Source organism: Parus major, chromosome 28 (assembly GCF_001522545.3).
Source record: "Parus major isolate Abel chromosome 28, Parus_major1.1, whole genome shotgun sequence".
Classification (NCBI taxonomy): Eukaryota; Metazoa; Chordata; class Aves; order Passeriformes; family Paridae; genus Parus; species Parus major.
Window position 1 is genome coordinate 2,758,185 of NC_031797.1, and position 18,773 is coordinate 2,776,957.

The 18,773-nt window shown below is 46.9% G+C and overlaps 1 protein-coding gene and 1 long non-coding RNA gene across 2 annotated transcripts; both read right to left on the bottom strand.

The window, feature by feature from the left end:
• Positions 1–177: 177 nt before the first annotated feature.
• On the bottom strand, positions 178–1,308 carry LOC117245569. The gene is made up of 2 exons (XR_004500367.1): positions 547–1,308; positions 178–453 (listed from the first exon to the last, which is right to left on the bottom strand). It is a non-coding gene; the product is annotated as an uncharacterized LOC117245569 (long non-coding RNA).
• A 2,051-nt stretch (positions 1,309–3,359) lies between these two features.
• GNA11 (G protein subunit alpha 11) lies at positions 3,360–18,026 on the bottom strand. The gene is made up of 7 exons (XM_015651896.2): positions 17,864–18,026; positions 13,548–13,732; positions 12,340–12,494; positions 11,436–11,564; positions 10,179–10,308; positions 9,251–9,404; positions 3,360–7,674 (listed from the first exon to the last, which is right to left on the bottom strand). The coding sequence occupies exons 1-7, from the start codon at positions 17,997–17,999 to the stop codon at positions 7,484–7,486; spliced, it is 1,080 nt and encodes a 359-aa protein (XP_015507382.1). The 5' UTR covers positions 18,000–18,026; the 3' UTR covers positions 3,360–7,483.
• Between the last annotated feature and the right edge of the window lie 747 nt (positions 18,027–18,773).

Here is an 18,773-nt window from a genome sequence, read left to right on the forward strand (position 1 = left end):
TCACCTCCTTTCACCATGAGCCTCTCTCAATTCTACCCCATCTCACCTCTGGTTGCCATTCCACACAAAACCAGCATCTTCCCCCCAGTGCACCTCTGTCACTCACAGATGTTCATCAGGGCACACTGAATGTGAAGCTGGCAGCAAAGAGAGGAACCACACTGTCCCACCATGGCCTGACAGCCAGTAAATATTTTATTTCTACATGTCATGGTTTAAGACAAAAAAAAGTAAACCCCTGCCTCTTCTACAATAGAGCTTAAAAATATTGCAACCTGAGGAAATTAATCTGGAGATTTGGCAAGAGACCCAGCAAGAGGAGCTCAAACACTTCCGTCAGATGTTTAGGATTTCGTTGACAAAAACACACTTCTGGGGAGTGTTTGCCTTTCCTTCTGCTCACCTCTGTCCAAAGGTGACTTGTCAGAGGCCATTCCAACATCTGTGGCAGCACTGGATATGAAACACAAGGCCCAAGATGTGAAGACTCCAAATATTTTCCAAACCTTATAATTCAAAGTGTCTAAAAGCCCCCAGGTCACTCACCTGACTAAGAAAAGCTGCATCTGAGCAGAGTTATCAGTGGTTTTTGCTGTGGGTGATGATGCATGAGGAAAGCACCTCTAGCACAATTCTGCTGAGTTTTCCATGCCCAGAGTGCCCTCTTTGGGTTGGCATCAGGGTGTGTTCTTGAAGGTTCTATCTCTAAACAACTTCCAAACCCATCCAAAACAACTTCCCTCTTGCAGTTTGGAAGCAAATTCATGGCTGAGCTGAGGAAAGGAAACCTCTTTCCCCCAGGGTTCTTTACATCATTTAATCTGCTCTGAATCAAGGGTTGCAAAGCTGACATTGAGCAGAGACTTCTTTTCTATTGAGGCTGCCAAATCCTGCCCAGAATTTCCCAGTTCTCATCCTGCATCTCCTGTGCAAAGTCTGTCACCTCTTGGAGAGCTGGAGACTGAAGGCCTGAGTCCCTGGGAGGGAGGATGGGAACCAGCAGAGCAGGAGAGACCTGTCTTTGGGGAGCTCCATAAAAACACCATTTATTTCCATGGCCAGGAGCTACAGATACTCACCTGAGATGAAGGGAGGAGCAGCTCCAGGAGCAGTGAGTGCACAGGAGTGGCCAGGGACAAATAAAAGCACTTGGCCAGGGGTGTAGAACAGCCCTGGGCAGAAGCTGAGGTCCCTGACAAGCCACATCCTCACCCAGCTCAGCTGCTGGGGTTACCCAGAAGCTTCACACAACCCAAGTGTGGAGTCTTTGTCACACAGTCCAGCATGGGAGCCACAAAAACCCTTCAAAAGTCGTCAGTTCTCCACCCATGGTGGTGGAGATGTTACAAAAATTGCTTGTGGAGGGTTAACTTCCTGGTCAGGCTGCATGGCAGGAGATAAAGCAGCTGGAGGACAATTATACCAAACTGGTATCACTGGGAGAGCACACAGGAAGCAGCTTGGGTCAGAAGGAGCCCTCGCTGAGCCCAGGGCTTGAGGAGCTCTTGACAGAAATGTTCCAACAGCAGCTGCCATTCCACAGACCAAGCTGGTCCTGAGCTCCTGAGCTGCACATCAGCTTCAGAGTCCTGTGTGGGATCAGGATAACACAGGGGAGAAACCTGGGCTACAGGAGGGAGGCTTTATATTCCTGCTTTATAAATTCCAAATGACATTTTATTCTTATGCTGGACAGATACTTCCCTCTCTTCCCAAGAGGGCAAAGGGGATGTTCAAAGGAAAGAGCTTCCTCCTGCTGGGAGGATGATGTTTGTCCAAGGACAAGGCAAATCCCAAACTCTCTCTTCTTTGCCCTTTTCTTGCATATGGGATTTTTTTAATATGAAAAATACAAAAATTTATTTCTTTCATGTCTGGTTTACCTGTGTGCACAACCCCAAGCACCTGCTGTGGTGTTGGCAGGGACATCCAGTGGCCAGGTCTAAAGTGATTTGCAGCCCTGCCACAACCCTGGCCCAGCTCACTTTATCAGGACACTGCCCTGGCCCCCAGCCCAGCTGGGGCAGCCCTGCTTTGCTGTCCCTCCCTGTGGAGCAGGCTCCAGGCCACAGGAACACTCCAGGCAGTGGCCCCGTGCCACAGCCTCCAGTGCTCCCAACACCTCTCCTTGCAGGATGGGCACAGGAGGATAGAGGAGCCAAGGGCCTCTGGGGTGTGGAGCTGGTGAGGAGGAGCTCTCTGAGCTGCTGGGAACACTTTATCCAGCCTGGGCTGGAGTGCTGCTTGGGAAAGCAGCAACTGTGAGCCTCCTGCATGGGCTCCCATCTGCCGCCTTCCCTGGGCTGCCCCAGCCTCCTGCTCCTCCACTGCCACGCTCCAGGGACAGCCCCACGCACACCTGGAGGCTGCAAAAGGCCAAAACACGAGGCCAGCTGGGAATACTGGGTGTTAAAGGCTTCATCTTTTCCTGGAAGAGCCTCAAGTTGTTGCTTTGCTTTATTTAAACAGAGGATTTGGCTCTTTGCAAAGAGCAGCACAAAACGCGACTCACGGAGCCGAGGACACGAACAGGGAGCTGCTCCTCAGCTGTGAGGGGACACAGCCACTGAGAAAAGCAATAAAAGCTCACCCATAAGTAAAAAAGTGACAATTTAAACCCTTGCCAGTGCTCTGGCTGCCAGATCACTGCTCCCTTCCTGGTGGGAGACAACAGAATGTTTCAGGCTGCCCAGGAGCTGCAGCTTCACCTGCGCTAAGTGACCTCAAAGGGAGCAGAACATCCTCAGCTGCAGCTTCCTGAAAACACAGGAAACCTTTGCATAGAGGAAATTGGCCATCTCTACCCACTCCCAGCTGATTTAATGCAACATTCCTGGAGAATGAGCCCAGAGAAAAGGAATTAAGCTCTATAAACTCCATCTCAGGAAATGGCTTTGTGGAAGTTTTCACAGTCATCCAGCCCTGGACTCCTTAAGGGACGATTTTAAGCCACGTTTCATATTTCAGTCCACGTTTCTAACAGACAAGACTGGAAGCAGTTCTGGTTCCACCAACATTCCTGATATTGGCAACAGAGATCCTGCTTGGAACTGTGCCTACAACTGGCTGACACCACAGCAAGAGGCAGCAGCAAACACCAACAACTTCCCTTAGAAATCCTACCCCAAAATCCTGGAAAACTTCAAAATCAAGATGCCACCATTGCATCTCTGCACCTTAAACCCCCAGTCAGACACTGCTCACGCTTCAGAATTATTGGTACAGTGCATAATATATAATTATGGTGTGTTATACCTTCTATTTACCAAAACATTTGTTTCTATATCTCAGAGTCCTGATTTTCTGCAGAAGAAGGAGAGGGGAAGACAGGAGAGAAGAAACACACACACAACCACCACGGCTTTTAGGAACAAAATTTATTCCAATTTCAAACAGAGAGTTTATTTCAGGAGAAAGATATGAAAATCAATTTCCATCAGATATTTCTGTAATAAGCGTGTTGCCCAGCAGTCAGAGTGGGATCATTCCAAGAAACAATCACACTCCTGGACTGGAATGAGACAGTTTGGAGTCTGAATAGATCCTGACACTGGGCATCTTATTCAGAAACTCCTTTACCCCACCCTCTTCCCTCCCCGCCCCCCAACACGCACAACAATACATGCATTGCAAATGACAAGGTTTAAAAACAGCATTTTATATAGTATTCTTTTTAAATAGGATAATGTTTAAATTGTCTTAAATCAGGATCCTATAATATACAAGTATAACCAAATAATTTCCACCACATTGGCACTTGTAAAGAGTCTCTGGCACTACTAAAGAAGGGGCATTGGCACAAACCATACTCTTAAAAAACTGGGTGCTGCATAACACACTTTATCTCTGCTGGACTCTAACGACCTGGGCTCTGTACAGGACAATACAATGGTCAGCACACTCTGGAAGTACTTTTTTTTTTTTTTGTCTATTTTTTTTTTAATTTTTTTTTAATCTTTTTTATTTTATTTTATTTTTTTTAACCAATAAAACACATGAAGAAAAACCATAGTTGAACGCAAGGCCAACATTGCTAGGAAGCAACAACAAGAGACCAAAGAATCCAACTCGAGGAGAAGGGGGGAGGCAGGAAGGGCAGGAGCTGACACGCTGCAGCTGGAAGGGGCTTTTGCTCACCAGGTAGCCAATCCACATGGAATGGTGCAAGGAAAAGGGATGGTCCTCTGCTCACTGACTTCAAGTTTCAAATTGGTTCAAAGTATGATGGTTTCTTTAACAGAACAAAGATTAAAAGTACACAAGGAGCAGAGGTTAGCAAGGAGACCAACTCCTCAGACTCTAGATTCCCTACAACAACCCAATTTTACCTCTCTTCTGAAAGTCACTCTCAACCTGCAGAGAATTCTGACAGGCCTCGCTTTCAGAAAGGTTGATACAGGCAAATTTGGTTTTAAGGTTTGGCACTTTTGCTAGGGCAGGCATTTGCCAGCCAACAGAGACAGGAGCCAGTTCTGCAGGAGCACTTCACTGGCCAAGCTGGAGGCACACAAGCAGCTGCTTACTAAGGAAAGCACGTGCTAACACTGCTATCTCCTCACACATGATACAGTCACAGACAACTCCAGGTGATGTGTACAGGTCTGACCCATTCCTTCCCCAGTCCAGGAGGAGGTTGCAGGAACTCAACGAGAGCCACTGAGCAACGCTCGGCCCTTCCCTCCCCGCCCTGAGCCAGTTCTCAGGCCAACAGCTTCCCCAAGCAGGTGCCCCACAAGGTACAGCACATTCCCTAAATCCTTGTGCCCACAGCCTCCCACAATTGCCTGCCACGATGCAGAGTCACTCTGCAAGAGACAGATGCCAAGATCCCTCCTCCTGTGCCAGGGCAGCAGCTCTTAAAGAAAGGGGAAGGTACAAAACAAGACGAAAAAAAGTTTCTGATTCAAGTGGAAGTACCACCATCATTCACCTTGGAAAAGAGAAACTTCTGGGAAGTCATTTTCCAAGAAGCTGTTTATCAGTGCCAGGCTCATTGCTGGCAACAGCTGTAGTGTGAACCATTTACAAAAGGATCACAGAAGCGGAAGAGGCTGGTGCTGCCGTCTGCTTCAGAGGAACAGCACTTAGAATACATGAAGATGATTATAAATTCCTTTTTATAAGACAATTTCTACAAACTGGATCATTTTGGCATAAAGATTTAAAAAAAAAAATTAAAAAAAAAAGCAGTAAAATTGATGCAAAGCTGTCTGACACATGGGAATCCCTCTCATTCCTCCCAAGGGTTAAATGCAGTCCAGAGCATGGCTAGTCTAAAGAGATGCTATGTTTCCCTCAGCATCACCACTCAGACTGGCTCTTCAGCTGTTGGTCCCATGGCTACTGTTCCAACTAGAGCTCTGTAATCACTTGGAGCAGAGCTTGCTTTGCTCTGTAGTGCTCTGAGCCCACAGAGGCTTTGCTCAGCTACTCGGGAAAATGAGGGACCTATCAACAGAATTATTCAAAATTATGTCCCCTCCATAGTTTAGTGTTCTAGATCAAAGCATTTTAAGCATCTCAGACAGATAGATTTACTCTTACAATGTTGTGCAAAACACTGATGTAGTGCTCTGTCTACAAAAGAGACAAAATATCAACAGCCCCCTTCAACAGTGCAGCTCATTTAGTCTTTTTTCTACTGGCAGCCTTCAAGGGGGCAATCTGGTTGATCCAGAGAATTTGGACCCAATGCTACTCGTTGGAATTGAAACAGAAGCATCAGTGATGGCTGACTGACACATGTCCAGACGTGGGTCACATCTCCTGCTTCCCACTCTCTCTCTCCCTGCCTTGCCGATGCACTTCTCTCTCCCAGGCTGGCAGCAGCCCTCCAGCACCTGGACCTGCCTCAGCTCCTGGAAAATAAAGCTCTCCTAAGGGCAAAGGCTTCACCTCCTCCTGCTCAGTGGAGGTTCAGGAGGCATTCAGAATCCAGAACTACATCCACTCTGCCTTCCAGCAAGTGCTGCTGCCTCTCTTCTCCTCTCCTGCTGCACCAGGAGCAGCCAGGGCAGGGCTCTCTGGATTCTGCAGCAGCTAACAGTGATCACAGGCACCCTGGAGCAAGGATGTGTGCAAGGCTTCCAAAGAGGATCCCACACTCCTCCAAAGAGGGACACAGCAGCGTGTGCCTCAGGGGAATGCACAAACAGGAGAGACACAACTGCTGCTCCCTCCAAGAGCTATCCTCAATCTCCCCAAGTAAGAATCCTACCAGAGCCTGGCACCCTCCAGCTCTGGTCCTCTCTGAAACTCTGCAAGCTGGACAAGGCTGAGGAATTCTTACAAAGTCATTCACACACTGGCACAAAATGCAATAAAACAAGGCTTGATTGCTACGAGGCAGCAAGGAAAGACCTAGAGGATGGCACGGGACTAAGGTTTTCAATCCAGGCAAAGTCTGATGGCACAATCACTCAGTGTGCTTTTGGTAACTGCTGCATAGAGAAGTTGCTGATTGATATCAAAAACTCTACCCAACAAAACAGTTCCTCTCTGCAGACTGAGCCTTGTGCACGCACGGCCACGCACTTTGTGGTGTGGGTGGGATGTGTTTATGTGTGTGGAAAAGGAGAAAAAAAAAATTAAAAAAGAAGAAATAAAAATGAAATAAAATAAAGAACAATTACAGTCAGGCACTTCCCCAGGCTCAGCAGCTATTGCTCCAAGAGCTTCCATCATTTGTAGTCCATGAACAAAATACAGCAACACATAGCAAACTATGTATAGAACATCAATAATTTAAAAAAAAAAAAAATCACAGTCTCCATACCTTTTATAATTGATAACAAAAAATTACTCAGAACATATAAAGAATGGAAAAGTGATGGCTTTTTTTTTTGTTTGTTTGTTTTGCCTTTTTCTTTTTTTTTTTTGCACAATAGTTGGAGAGCAATTGCTCCTCCCCAACATTTCATCACAGTGAACCATGGAGCGTGTCCTGGGGAAGGGAAAGGAAAGAAGGAGGGGAAGGAAGCAGGATTAGCAAATTACACCAGAGGCACCCTCTAGCACAAGGCAAAGGGACCAGTAGCATTCTGCACTCCCACAGTCCAGTGAATTCACAATCTCAGCTGGAAAGTGTTGGGGATTTTTGGTTTTTTTTTCTACATATACCACGGGAATGAAAGGGGGGGGGAAAAAAAAGGTGGCTTAGCAACAAAGGAAAGATCAAGATGAGGCTGCCTTAGCTGCTTGGCAAAAATTAAGAAGTAAGCAAGGTGCTGAAGAAATGAGGCATATCCCCGTTAACTGTGACATAAAAGCAATTTGTTAAAAATATGAAATCAACTACTCTGTGGACAGAGACATGAGACTCCAGGATAACACCGAGCACTTGCCACTCCACAGATCAGACAATTTGCAATCATTACATCATCAAAAATTAAAACTTTTTTTTTTTTTTCCTGTCATATTTAAAATTTCATTTTTTTGTCTTTTCTTCACAAAGAAGCCTCTCAAGGGGCAAGAGCAGAGCAGGTCAAACCAGGTTGTACTCCTTCAGGTTGAGCTGTAGGATGGTGTCCTTGACAGCTGCAAAGACGAAACGGATGTTTTCTGTGTCTGTGGCACATGTGAAATGGGAATAGATGATTTTATCACTGTCGGGATTTAAATCCACAAACATCTTGAGGATGAACTCACGGGCTGCCTGTGCATCCCTCTGTGGGCCTGCAGCAAACAGAGACACCAGTGAATGGATTCACTCCCAGGCATCCCCCACATCCACCAACTGACACATCAGCACTTTTCCTGTGGGTTACGGAGCTTTAAAGAAGAAATTAAGATCATTTATAGGATCAAAGTTCCAAGAGTTGAAGTGTCTTATGTTTTTCAGCTGTCTAACCAAACCCCATAAGGGCACTGGGTACTTTGCAGACACTGATGGGTCAGTTCAGACCCTGCTTTGGAATTCAGACCTTGGAACAACCCTGGGTGGGAGTATCCACTGGGTAGCAGTGGCAGATGCTGGGCAGACACCATTAAATGTCCTCCCATGGAAATGGGGTGTAAATTTCTTCCTAATATACAGGTGGATCTCACAGGCTGAAAGACACAAATGTGTATTTTGGAAACAAGGGTTAATGCCAGCCAGAAGTACAGTCAGTCTGATCCAGCTGGTCACCTCACAGGAGTTAAAAATGAGAATTTTGGCCAGTTTTTAATTCACATTAGTGACAGGAACCCAGAAAATAATCACCTACTGCAATTTCTTTCACAGGACTGCTGTTGTTGCATGGCAAGTACCATCTCTTGAGAGGAAATCTGATGGGCAACCTCCCACTTACAGGCCATGCAGCACCCCTGAAGGAGCTACTTGTAGGAGAAAATGGAAAGACCATGCCCCTGAAAGCTGGCATCTGTCTCCAGCTGTCATTTGAAGTAGGCACTGTTTGGGCAGCAGCTCTTCAGCCATTCCCAGCCTGCTGGAAAAACTTGGTGTTCCCACCAGACCTCCAAGCAGGAACTCCAGATGTGGGAGGACAACTAACCAAGAGTAATTTCTTTGGTCCTTTAAAAGGTGAAAGCTGTTTGCAAAACTGTAATTCTTCCTTTACCTCGTATTTTCTAAGCAAATAATTATGGAATTAATACACGAGAGCATGACCTGATCTTATCCTCCAGCACTTTGATTTTATTTTCAGCCCTGTACACGTGTGTAACCAGCCAGGTTTAAATTCACTCAGCTGAAGAACCTGAAATAATATTTTGGCTAAGGAGTTTTGTTTCAGATGGGAAATTCTCTGTTTCACATAGACATTATTTTCCCACAACAGCAGATGGCATGCTAATAAGAATTTCAAGCTGCAGGAAGAATTTTTAGCACCATCATTGGAACAACTTGGGTATTTGACCAGTCAGTTTCTCAAAACAAAGACTCAAGTCACCTCTTGACTAGAGCCTTAAAAGGTCCAGAATACCAGTAAACCAGTAAATATAACCAGTTTCATAAACCAGTTTATGAAACTGGTTATATGTACAAGTTAGACTTCCATTCTTTAATCCTTTGCAGTGAATATTGGAGGGGTAATTCTTCATTTAGAAAAGGCTCATTATTTGATCATCCTATCATATTCCAGTTGTCTATGCAGGATTAAGATTTTTTGTGATGTTTTCTTATTGCTGTAGGCATTCTCCAATTAATGTTTACTCCACTTCTAGATCAGAGTGTTCTTTAAAAAACAAGTAAGTTTTAACCAAATCACCTCCACCCCCCATCAAGTGTTCCCTCTTAAAAGTCACTCACCATCAAACTCTGGGAAATAGTCAACAAGGTGGGAATACAGGATCTTGTCTTCCAACAAATCTTTCTTGTTGAGAAAGAGGATAACAGAAGAGTTTTGGAACCATGGATAAGTTATAATGGTTCGAAAGAGAGCTTTACTCTCTTCCATCCGGTTCTGAAATCAGAAAAAGAAAGCCCTGTTTTCAAAGAGGAGAACTAAAATACCTTTCTGTTGCCTGCACATGCACTCAGATCTGTAATAATTCAGCATCTCAAACATTGTACACAAAATACTTTGGCCCCAGGTAGAGTCTGGTTCAAGTTGGATCAGTAAATGGAAAGGAAATGCAAAATCTGAGGGACAGAAGGTTCATTTATTTGCCAAGCTTTCACATCAAAATACTTAAAATTTAGATTTTATGCTTTAACAGTCATGAGAGGCGTGTCCAATGATACTTTGAGAGCATATTTAGTCTACTAGAAAAAGAGCAGCTTGTTATCTAATAGCATGATTTTAATCTGTTAGCAAGTGCCAAAATTTGCACCTTCAAAGAGTGAAGTCACCACCTCACAAGAGAGCAAAGCCTGAAGTAAGCCAGGTCACTTGGTTCCCCAAGTGCAGGAAAGGGAAGGGATGATTTGGGAGCACTTGCACAGTGCCTTCCATGGCACAAGGGACTCTGCAATTTCAGATAATTTCATTTTTCACTTGAGAGGTCCAGATGATTTGAATGCCCTCTGCCTTTTCCATCCTCAGGGACATCATGACCCGTCCAGGCTCATGTTCCCTTTGCAACAAGAACTGAAGGCCAAAACCAATAATAGTAGCTAATCCAACTTGGCACCAAGCACCTGGGTACCAGCCTTCAAGAAACTACAAAGACATTCCTCCCTCTTTTCTTCCTCCTCTCCTTCCTCCCTCCTGCAGAGTTCCCATTCTTTGGCTCACCTCATTATCCGATTCCACCAGAACTTGGTCATATTCACTAAGTGCTACTAAAAACATGATGGAAGTCACATTTTCAAAGCAATGGATCCACTTCCTTCGTTCTGATCTTTGACCTCCAACATCCACCATTCTAAGGAAGAGAAGTACATAGAGTATCACAGAGGTAGCTGCAGTTCTCTGAATGCAAAGCAGCAGCAAACAATGAGGATTAATTTGGCTCTTTACCATTCCAGTTAACCTGGCACAGGGATGTGACAGTATCTGCCTGTTAACAAAACCAGCAAGTTTACAAAATACTCTGGTCTAGAAACACACCAGACTGAAAGAATGGCCACAGAATGTTGCATTCTGCAGGTTTGCTCAGCAGCAGCCCTGACTCTGAAAAGACAAGTCCTTCAAAACTGTGCTCTGTCACATGAGCAAACTATTTTTATTTTTAATTAAAGCACCTGCTTGCCTCAAAGCTTCTCCCCCACTCAAATCTTTCTTTAGTCGTTACACTTTTGTTGGAATGTGCTGTTTAACAGTCACACACTTCAGCCTCTCAGTTTCAAGTCCCACCTGTACAGTACACTAAAGTCATTCTGGCACTCACCTGAAGTGCCACACACGTGGCTCACCTTTGATAAAACCCTACACCTATTCCCTAGGTCAGCAAAACACAACAGGGAGAGGAGACTTCTGCCTTTCTGTAACCAAATGGTTTAAGAGAGAGGATGCAGGTTCCTTCATTCCTCTCTGGCAATGCCACACTGTGGAACTGGGGAAGAGCAGAGAGGACCAGAGCAAAACAGGAATATTGCTGTGTTCAGCCTGGTCATGCCAGGCTCAGCTGCTGGCTTAAGCCTGCAAAGCCCATCTGTTGCTGCAGCAAGTTTCAGTGCCACCCTGAGAGCACAAGGTAGGCACAAAAAAACAGCTCTCAAGGCAGGTGCTGTGCTGGGTACGGGGAAGTCTTTCTGCACAAAAAGTGCCAGGCTGTGGTGGCTTCAGCTCTCAACACATCCCTCAGCTGCCTGAGATGGCAGCAGCACAATCCTGCCCAGGAAGGACACCAAGATGGTTCCCTGGGGTTGAAGTGCCACTGATTCAAAAGCAAATTCAGTTTTCTGACAGCCAAAACATCCCAGTGAGAGAAGCACCCATCACACACCCACCCAAACCATGTGGACACATAAAACAACCCAGAACTTCTCCTTGCTGAAACCACCTCCCTGCTGCCTCAGTTCAGCTGTAACATGAAGACACCTCCAGTACCTGAAGATAATATTCTCTAGGTCAAAGGGGTACTCTATGATCCCGGTTGTAGGGACTCTAACCCGTAGCACATCTTGCTGAGTTGGTAGATATCCTGGGGTAGCGATACGATCCACATCGCTGAGATAGCTGCAAGCAGGACAGTGGAAAAAAAAATAACAAAGAAAAAAGAAAAAAAAAAAAAACTACCTTAGGTTGCAGCACATAAATATACAGATGTAAAAACTGCTACATGAAGTCTTTCTGTAGTGTAATGAGATAGGCAGAAGTTGTCTGAATTATTTTAAATATGGTGTGGAGAACTAATTTTTATTAGTTTTTATTTTTATATTATTTTTATTAGATAATACTTTTGGGAATGAGTATTTCACCAGTCAGCCCCCTTGGAGGATAGACAGATACACTAAGAACAACTTTATCACCTCTGTATAGGAGTGGGGAAGACAATCTTTACTACAGAGGAAATTTAACCACAGTAGATCCTTTATGCTTCAGGACCAAATCTGAGGTTTTCTACTTATAAATGTAGAAACATGCAGTTATTTACTTATAAATATAAAACATCCTCTTTACGTTGCCAAATTTAATGGATTTATAATTAGTAAGATCTGAGTTACATATCCATGTACACCTGTAGGCCAGAAACAAACCTGAAGAAAAAGAGCAGCACTCCTGCTGCCCAAGAGCAATACAGATGGAATACTGTGGAGGTTCTGGCCTCAGGTATATCCTGGAGCAGATGTATGAACACCTTTTAACACCCACCAGAACACCTCATACTCTCAAGAAAAGCAGCAAATGATAAAGAAACAAACTCTGGACTTGGATAAAAAAAACGTGGACAGGTATAATCTGTTAGACCATCACTCCCACCACAAGCATGTACAAGTGATTGTACACTTACTATTTAGCTGAGTCAGAAAGTTGATATTCTCTTCTCCTGTCATAACACTCTTGTATTCCAGGGTCATTCCACAATGTTTTAATTGCACTTACATATGGCTGCTCAAATGTCATGACCTTTTCTACATCCACTTCTCGGATCAGCACTGCATTGGCCTGGAGATTGAAAAGAAGAAGTAAAGAGAGAAAAAGTGAAAAAAAAAAAACCCAAAACCAAAACTGGGGGGATAAAAACATCCACCCTACAATGGCTAAGCAAAGGAAGGACTACAGTAACTAGCACAGCCTGTGGAGTTTGTGAGGTAATTATCCACACCAAGGGGCTTTTAACAATACCCCCATTAAATAAAAACCAAACTGAAGTCCTGCACAAGTTACAGTAAGCAGAAGTTGGCAGATTTTATTTATCAGAACCTCTCCACCATGCCTCACATAAAGCACAGGCAAAGCTTTCTCACACTCTGCCTATTCTCACCACAGACAGGAAAGGGGCACCACCTACTCCCTACAAACAATTATTCAAAATCAGCTCCAAGATACTTTTTGACAGGTCAGATAAACTACATCTTCAAAATATTAAGGATACTAAGTATTAAAAAAAGCAAAATATGCTAAAAAAAAATCTGTTTTCCTGGCATGCCCTCACTCTCACTGTCCTCCCCCTCAAAAAGATAAAATAATTTAGATCAGATCTGTCTAAAATTAATTCCTGGTTCCAAAATCAGTATGTTTTTGTGGTTGAGACCAAAATTCCTCAAGAAAGGTTTGTACTCTTGGTCAGTAGCTATCAGAAAAACAGAAGGGTTGCAGAAACAGGGATAGCTACCAGCATAGGTCTGTGTCTTTTGTGTCCAGCACGTATTTTGCTTCAAGTTCCAGTAAGAACAGCAACATATGCAAAGAAAATGCTGACACATTTAGCAACCCTGAATCCTTGAAATGAGTAAAAATAACACCCCTCCTATCCCTACCATCACATCCCAATCCCTTGCTCCAACCACTCACTAGGCACACCAGTGCACCAACATTGCAAAGTTACTCTATCCCTTAACACAACCAAGTAAAAGGAGTTGGGTATCCAGAAAATGTCATTAAAAGTTTGCAGGAAAGAGTTCAGCATCGCTGAGGTTGCAATGCAGAAAGACATGAACAAACAAGAACTCAAAATCCTCACTGAATAAAGATATGTGCAAAAACTGAGACGCTTACCTTGTTCTGTTCATATTTGTACAGAATCTTCAGGGTCTCCATGGCTCTTATCATAGACTGCATGGCAGTGAAGATGTTTTGGTACACCAGCTTGGTGAAGCCTTTTTTGTCCTCTTCAGAGTAGCCTGAGCCATGAATTATACGCATTTGCTTAATGAACGTGCTTTTCCCACTCTCCCCAGTGCCTACAGGATGCAAGAGAGTGAGTTAGGAGCCACCAGGAGCAAAGCCCACGACAGATGAAAGCTCCTATCACTACACCCAAGCACACACTACTCCAACCCCCTTTTTGTCACTTCCCAGACTGCTAAAAGACAGCCTGGATTGTTCATCCCCACTACAAACCCAGCAGCGTGGAAGGAAGACACCTTGTCCTTTACAGCAGCCTTCAAAAGTAGCTCTGGTACTTATTCCAAATCTCACGTTACAGCCACTCCCACACGTCCTGCGTCAAGAGGCCCTTGCCCGTCACACCTGACCTATTCCCAGATACTCCAGCAAGATGCTACAACCAGCCAGGAAGGGCCTGGACACACTCTCAAGCCAGGAAAGTGCTACAGACCCAGACAGCAGTGAGTGGCCAGGAGAAGCCCAGTAAACAGAGAATTCTCTTTTGCTCTGATTTGGCACAAAATGCTCTTTGCCCTATACACGATGTGTCTTTTCACAGGAAAGAGCCGAACACAATGGGAAAAAAAATAAATCAACTCTAAAGGAGAACGGAGCTCAAGAAACTCTTTGCTTATCCATCTGACATGAACAACCCAGGCAGCACATCTGTCTTGTATCCCAAACTACTGTGCAGAGGTTTGTTCCTCAGGGCTGAGCCCAGAGCCCCGGTTGTGGCAGCATTCCTGCGATCCTGCTCTGGATCTGAGGGAGTTAAAAATGGCGTCTGGCAGGGAGAGCAGAGTAGGCCACTGCTCCCAGCTGTCGGTGCCGTGCCTGGGTCCCCACGGGCTGCAGCCTGCTCAGCAAGGCCACTGCTTCCTTCTCTTCCTTCTCTTCCTCCTCTTGCAGGTTTTACTGGCGGGCCCCGGAGCAGATGGGAGGGCAGGACACGGCACAGGGCAGCCCTTCCAGTGCCGGCTTCCTGCACCGTCACCCGGGCAGGTCCTTCCACTCCTACATTTATGGCCCCAGAGGAGTGTCATTCAGCATGTGAAGGCCACCAGATGATACCAAAGGACAGTGGGAACTTTATAACAGAGTGAGTAGGAGAGAAAAACGCCATCGGACGGCGTCCACGCAGTTCCAGAGCCTTGCTAAATTCACAATTCAACTGGGACGTCCCCAGTGACATCTGCCCCGTGCACACAGTCCTTTGTGGAGAGGATACATGGGCCAGGTCTTACTTGGGATGAGCTACCTCCACACTTCATCAGCTTAAATGGACACCACTACATTTCTGTGGAGTGCTTTTATTCAATCTTCTAAAATCTACTATCATTATGCAGGATATTGATTAAAACCCCCACACCTCTAACACAGCAGCACAGCTCACCTGACTATCAAGACCAAAAACTTAAAATATATCACGTCAGTGATATAAATCCTTTTGACCTGTGGTTAAAACACTGGCAAAGCCCTAGTTCTCCACACAGGCACCACCAGAGCCTCCTCACACCAGGGGTGAGATGGGTTCAGACAGGATCTCATTCATCCCAATACACAATTACCACTCTCATGTAGACACTCAGTTACTCATTTTATCTTGGTAGGCTAAAAAGCAAACAAATAAAAATGCTCAGAAAAAAGCAACAAGCACCTAACTAGAATCAGAACGTCTGAAATGAACAGCAAGAAGTGACAGAAATCACGTCAGCACAGACAGAAATTAACACTGTAGACAATATCAATATGAAGCAAACTGTCTCCATCTCAAACACAAAGGTGCACCCTAAGTAGGGGAAAAACTGGAAACTGAAATCTTTTGTGGTTTCTGTCAGTGTGGTGAGAAATACTTCCTTGTCTTTTACCACAGCAACCAAAACTGAGAGAAAAAAAAAAAAAAAAGGTGGTGGTTCAAAGCATTTCAACAATGAAAATGTAAGAGAAACCTCAACACCAGACCTTTACTTGCTTCAGAACTTCAGAGTTCAAACACAGATTCTTCCTGTCACTCCATCACCGCCCTTTTTTGGTTTGGGGGTTGGTTTAGGGTATTGGTGATGGGTTTTTGGTTTGTTTGGTTTATTTTAAAGGTGCCTTTTACTTTCCCTGAGGCACAGCACTACACCAGCAGGTTACAAGCTCTGGTGGGCAAGATCTACAACTCTGAGGGCACAAAACCCTTTTTTAATATGATGGGAGATAATCTGAATTCACCCCTAATTCTGCCAACACGTGAAAGCAGCACAGTTTACAGTAACTTCATAATGATCCCCCAGTACCTCAGGAGCTCTTGCAAATACATTGCTCAGTCAACAGTATCCTTGCTTAATCAAAGTCATTTTTGTATAAAATACCCTCCCCACCTAGTAAAAAGACAAATTACTCCCTTGTACCAGATGGCAACGTCCAACACCTTGAACTTCTTATTAACAAGTTCATCATTGATTAGCACTGTTACTCTTCACCTCAATTTTCTGTTTTAGGCTTCAACAAAGTAATTGTCACCAGATGTAGTGACAAGAAAAATTTGACAGTTTCTCTAAGGTGGAAAACTCCCTCCACACACTCAAAATTTTGGAGATTTTGGGAAAGCCCTCTCATTAAGTCAATCATTAATACTTGTGAATATAAGAACTCCATAGAACAGGAGCAACACAGAAGAAATCCCTGCAAGCAGCAGTTACACCAAGGAGAGAGAACACAAGTTACCTGTGCCAGCTGAAGGTGGGCAACGTGCTGTGTCCAGTGAAAAGCATCCTGCAAACACTGGCTACACCTAGGAGTGTTGCTTACCCAATAATAGCCACCCTCTGTATGTTTTTTTAATCTGATGCTGAATCTGTATCTTTTAGAAAAGCAGAAAGGATTCTTGAGCAATCTGAATTATTTCTAAAGTGAAATCTTTAGATCCAGTGGGATCTTCTTAACCCAGATCTATCCTATAGCGACAACCTATTTTGACACAGCTGCTTCTGTGGGACTGCTTTTAGGGAAACATGAGAGTGAGGAACACCTTTCCTCCTCTCCAAGAAGCCTTACAGAAATTGCCACAGCATCTCCAAAGAGCAGAAATGTGAAGCCCTCGATTTCACCTTTCACATGAAGAACAGCAATCCATTAATCGTGGAGGATTCAGGGTGAGAAGGAAAGCCCTGGCCTTTGCTTGCCAGTTATCACCAGGCACCACTCCTGGTACTGGAGCCCTCCAAAGGGCCTCCCCCCACTTCTGCAAAGTGGTTTTGGTTTCTTTTTTTTTTCCCAAGGGTCAACCTCCTTCTTCAACTGGACCTTAATGGCTTGCCAACAGATCCATCAGATCTGCTTCAGATTTCATCTCAAGATGATACAGTATTCAAGACACAAAGCAGGAAATATCTGAGACACAAGCAGTACTAAATCACGGTACGCATGAAAACTGAAACTTAAGTTTAAATTTGGGGGCTACCTAGGCACGAACATCAAACTCACTGCTGAAGAAGAAGGTACACGCCTGCAAGTCTCAGTTTGCAACTGATTACCCGTCCCTCTAAACTCATCTAAACACGGCACAGTTACCCATCTGCACAGGGAACACTACTGTGTTTCCACCCGAAGACCTAGATTCTTATGGCTGCACAGGTGATCTCAACCTCTGAACACCACAGGCAACACCACAACTCGTGCCTTCCTACTGCCTCGTCCCCCTCCAGAACCACCACACCGTGCTCCCAGCCCTGCTGCCTCTCCCACGTCTTGCCCCAGGGGAAGGACGTGGTTTAGGAGCTGGAGGCCAGTTTTTTCCACGGATGTTCACCCAAGGCCCAGGAGTTCACCGACAATCCTGAAAAGCACCAGCCCCATCAGCGGATTTCCCCACGCTAACGAAGGCCAGCACACTCCTGAGAATCGTTTCCTCGAGACAAATTTCACGCACCCGCGTGCGTGCCCGCCTTCACAACCAGGAATTTCAGCTACTTAGTTCCTGGTTGTGTCAAAACCCATTTTGACAGCGAACGCATCACAAAATCAAACAAAGGGCAGCCAATGAGGCGGCCGCCCCGCACGGCTCGGGAGCGGCCCCGAGCGCCGGGCTGAGGCGGGGATGGCTCCCGCCGCTTCCCCGCCACACCCGCTCCCCGCCCGGCCCGGCCACCCGGACCTGCCGAGCCCCGGGCCGGGCCCCGCGGCGGCCCCTGGGGCCGGACCGGCGCCGCGCTCCTCACCCAGCAGCAGCAGCTTCAGCTCGCGGCGCGCGTCGCGCTTGTCCCTCCGCAGCTGCTTCTCGATCTCGGCGTTGATGCGCTTCGACTCCTTCACCTCGTCGCTCAGGCAACAGGCCATCATGGACTCCAGAGTCATGGTCGCGTCGCGGCCGGGACGCCCCCGCCCCCCGCCCACCCCCCCACCCCCCCGGCACCGACCACCGTCCTCCGCACGGCCGGGAGCCCAGCCCGGCCCGGCCCGGTCCCGCGTCCCGCGCCCCCTTCCCTCCCCACCCTCCCGCCCTGCGCGGCGCCGGCCCGGCCCGGCCTCGCCCCGGCCTCGAGTGCTGCGGCCGGGCCCAGCGCCAGCGCCGCCGCCGCCGCCCCCGCGCCGCTCTCGCCCGGCTGCGCCGCCGCTCCCTCCGCACGGCTCCACCGAGACACCGACGAGCCGGCGCAACCCAACCCGCTGCCGCCGAAAACAAGCGCTGACTGACAGCGGCCGCGGCCAATGGCAGAGCGCGGTGCGCAGAGGGGCGGGCCCGGACGGGCGGGACGAGGCGCCGCGGCCAATCGGAGCGCAGGGTTTGGTTGGCCGGTGGCGGGGGGGGGAAGGCGCACGGACGCGCGTTCCTGGAGCGGGGCGGGGCCGCCGGGCATTGTGGGAAGGTGGCGGACTGGGCGCCCATGGCGGGGCGGGCCGGGATGGGAGCGGACCCTCCCGTGTCCGGGCGCGGCCGGGCCAAGCGCGGAGCCGCCGCCTCCTCTCGCCCTCTGCGGGCCCGCGGTTGGGTTACGCCGCGCGGGTAGGGCCTTGGCGGCCGCTGGGATGGCGGCACAGGGCGGGCCCAGGCCCCGGACGTTGCAGCTCGTCCCGCACCGCTCGGAGCCCCCCGCGGGTGCCCGGAGCCGGCCGGGCCCGAGCCTGCGT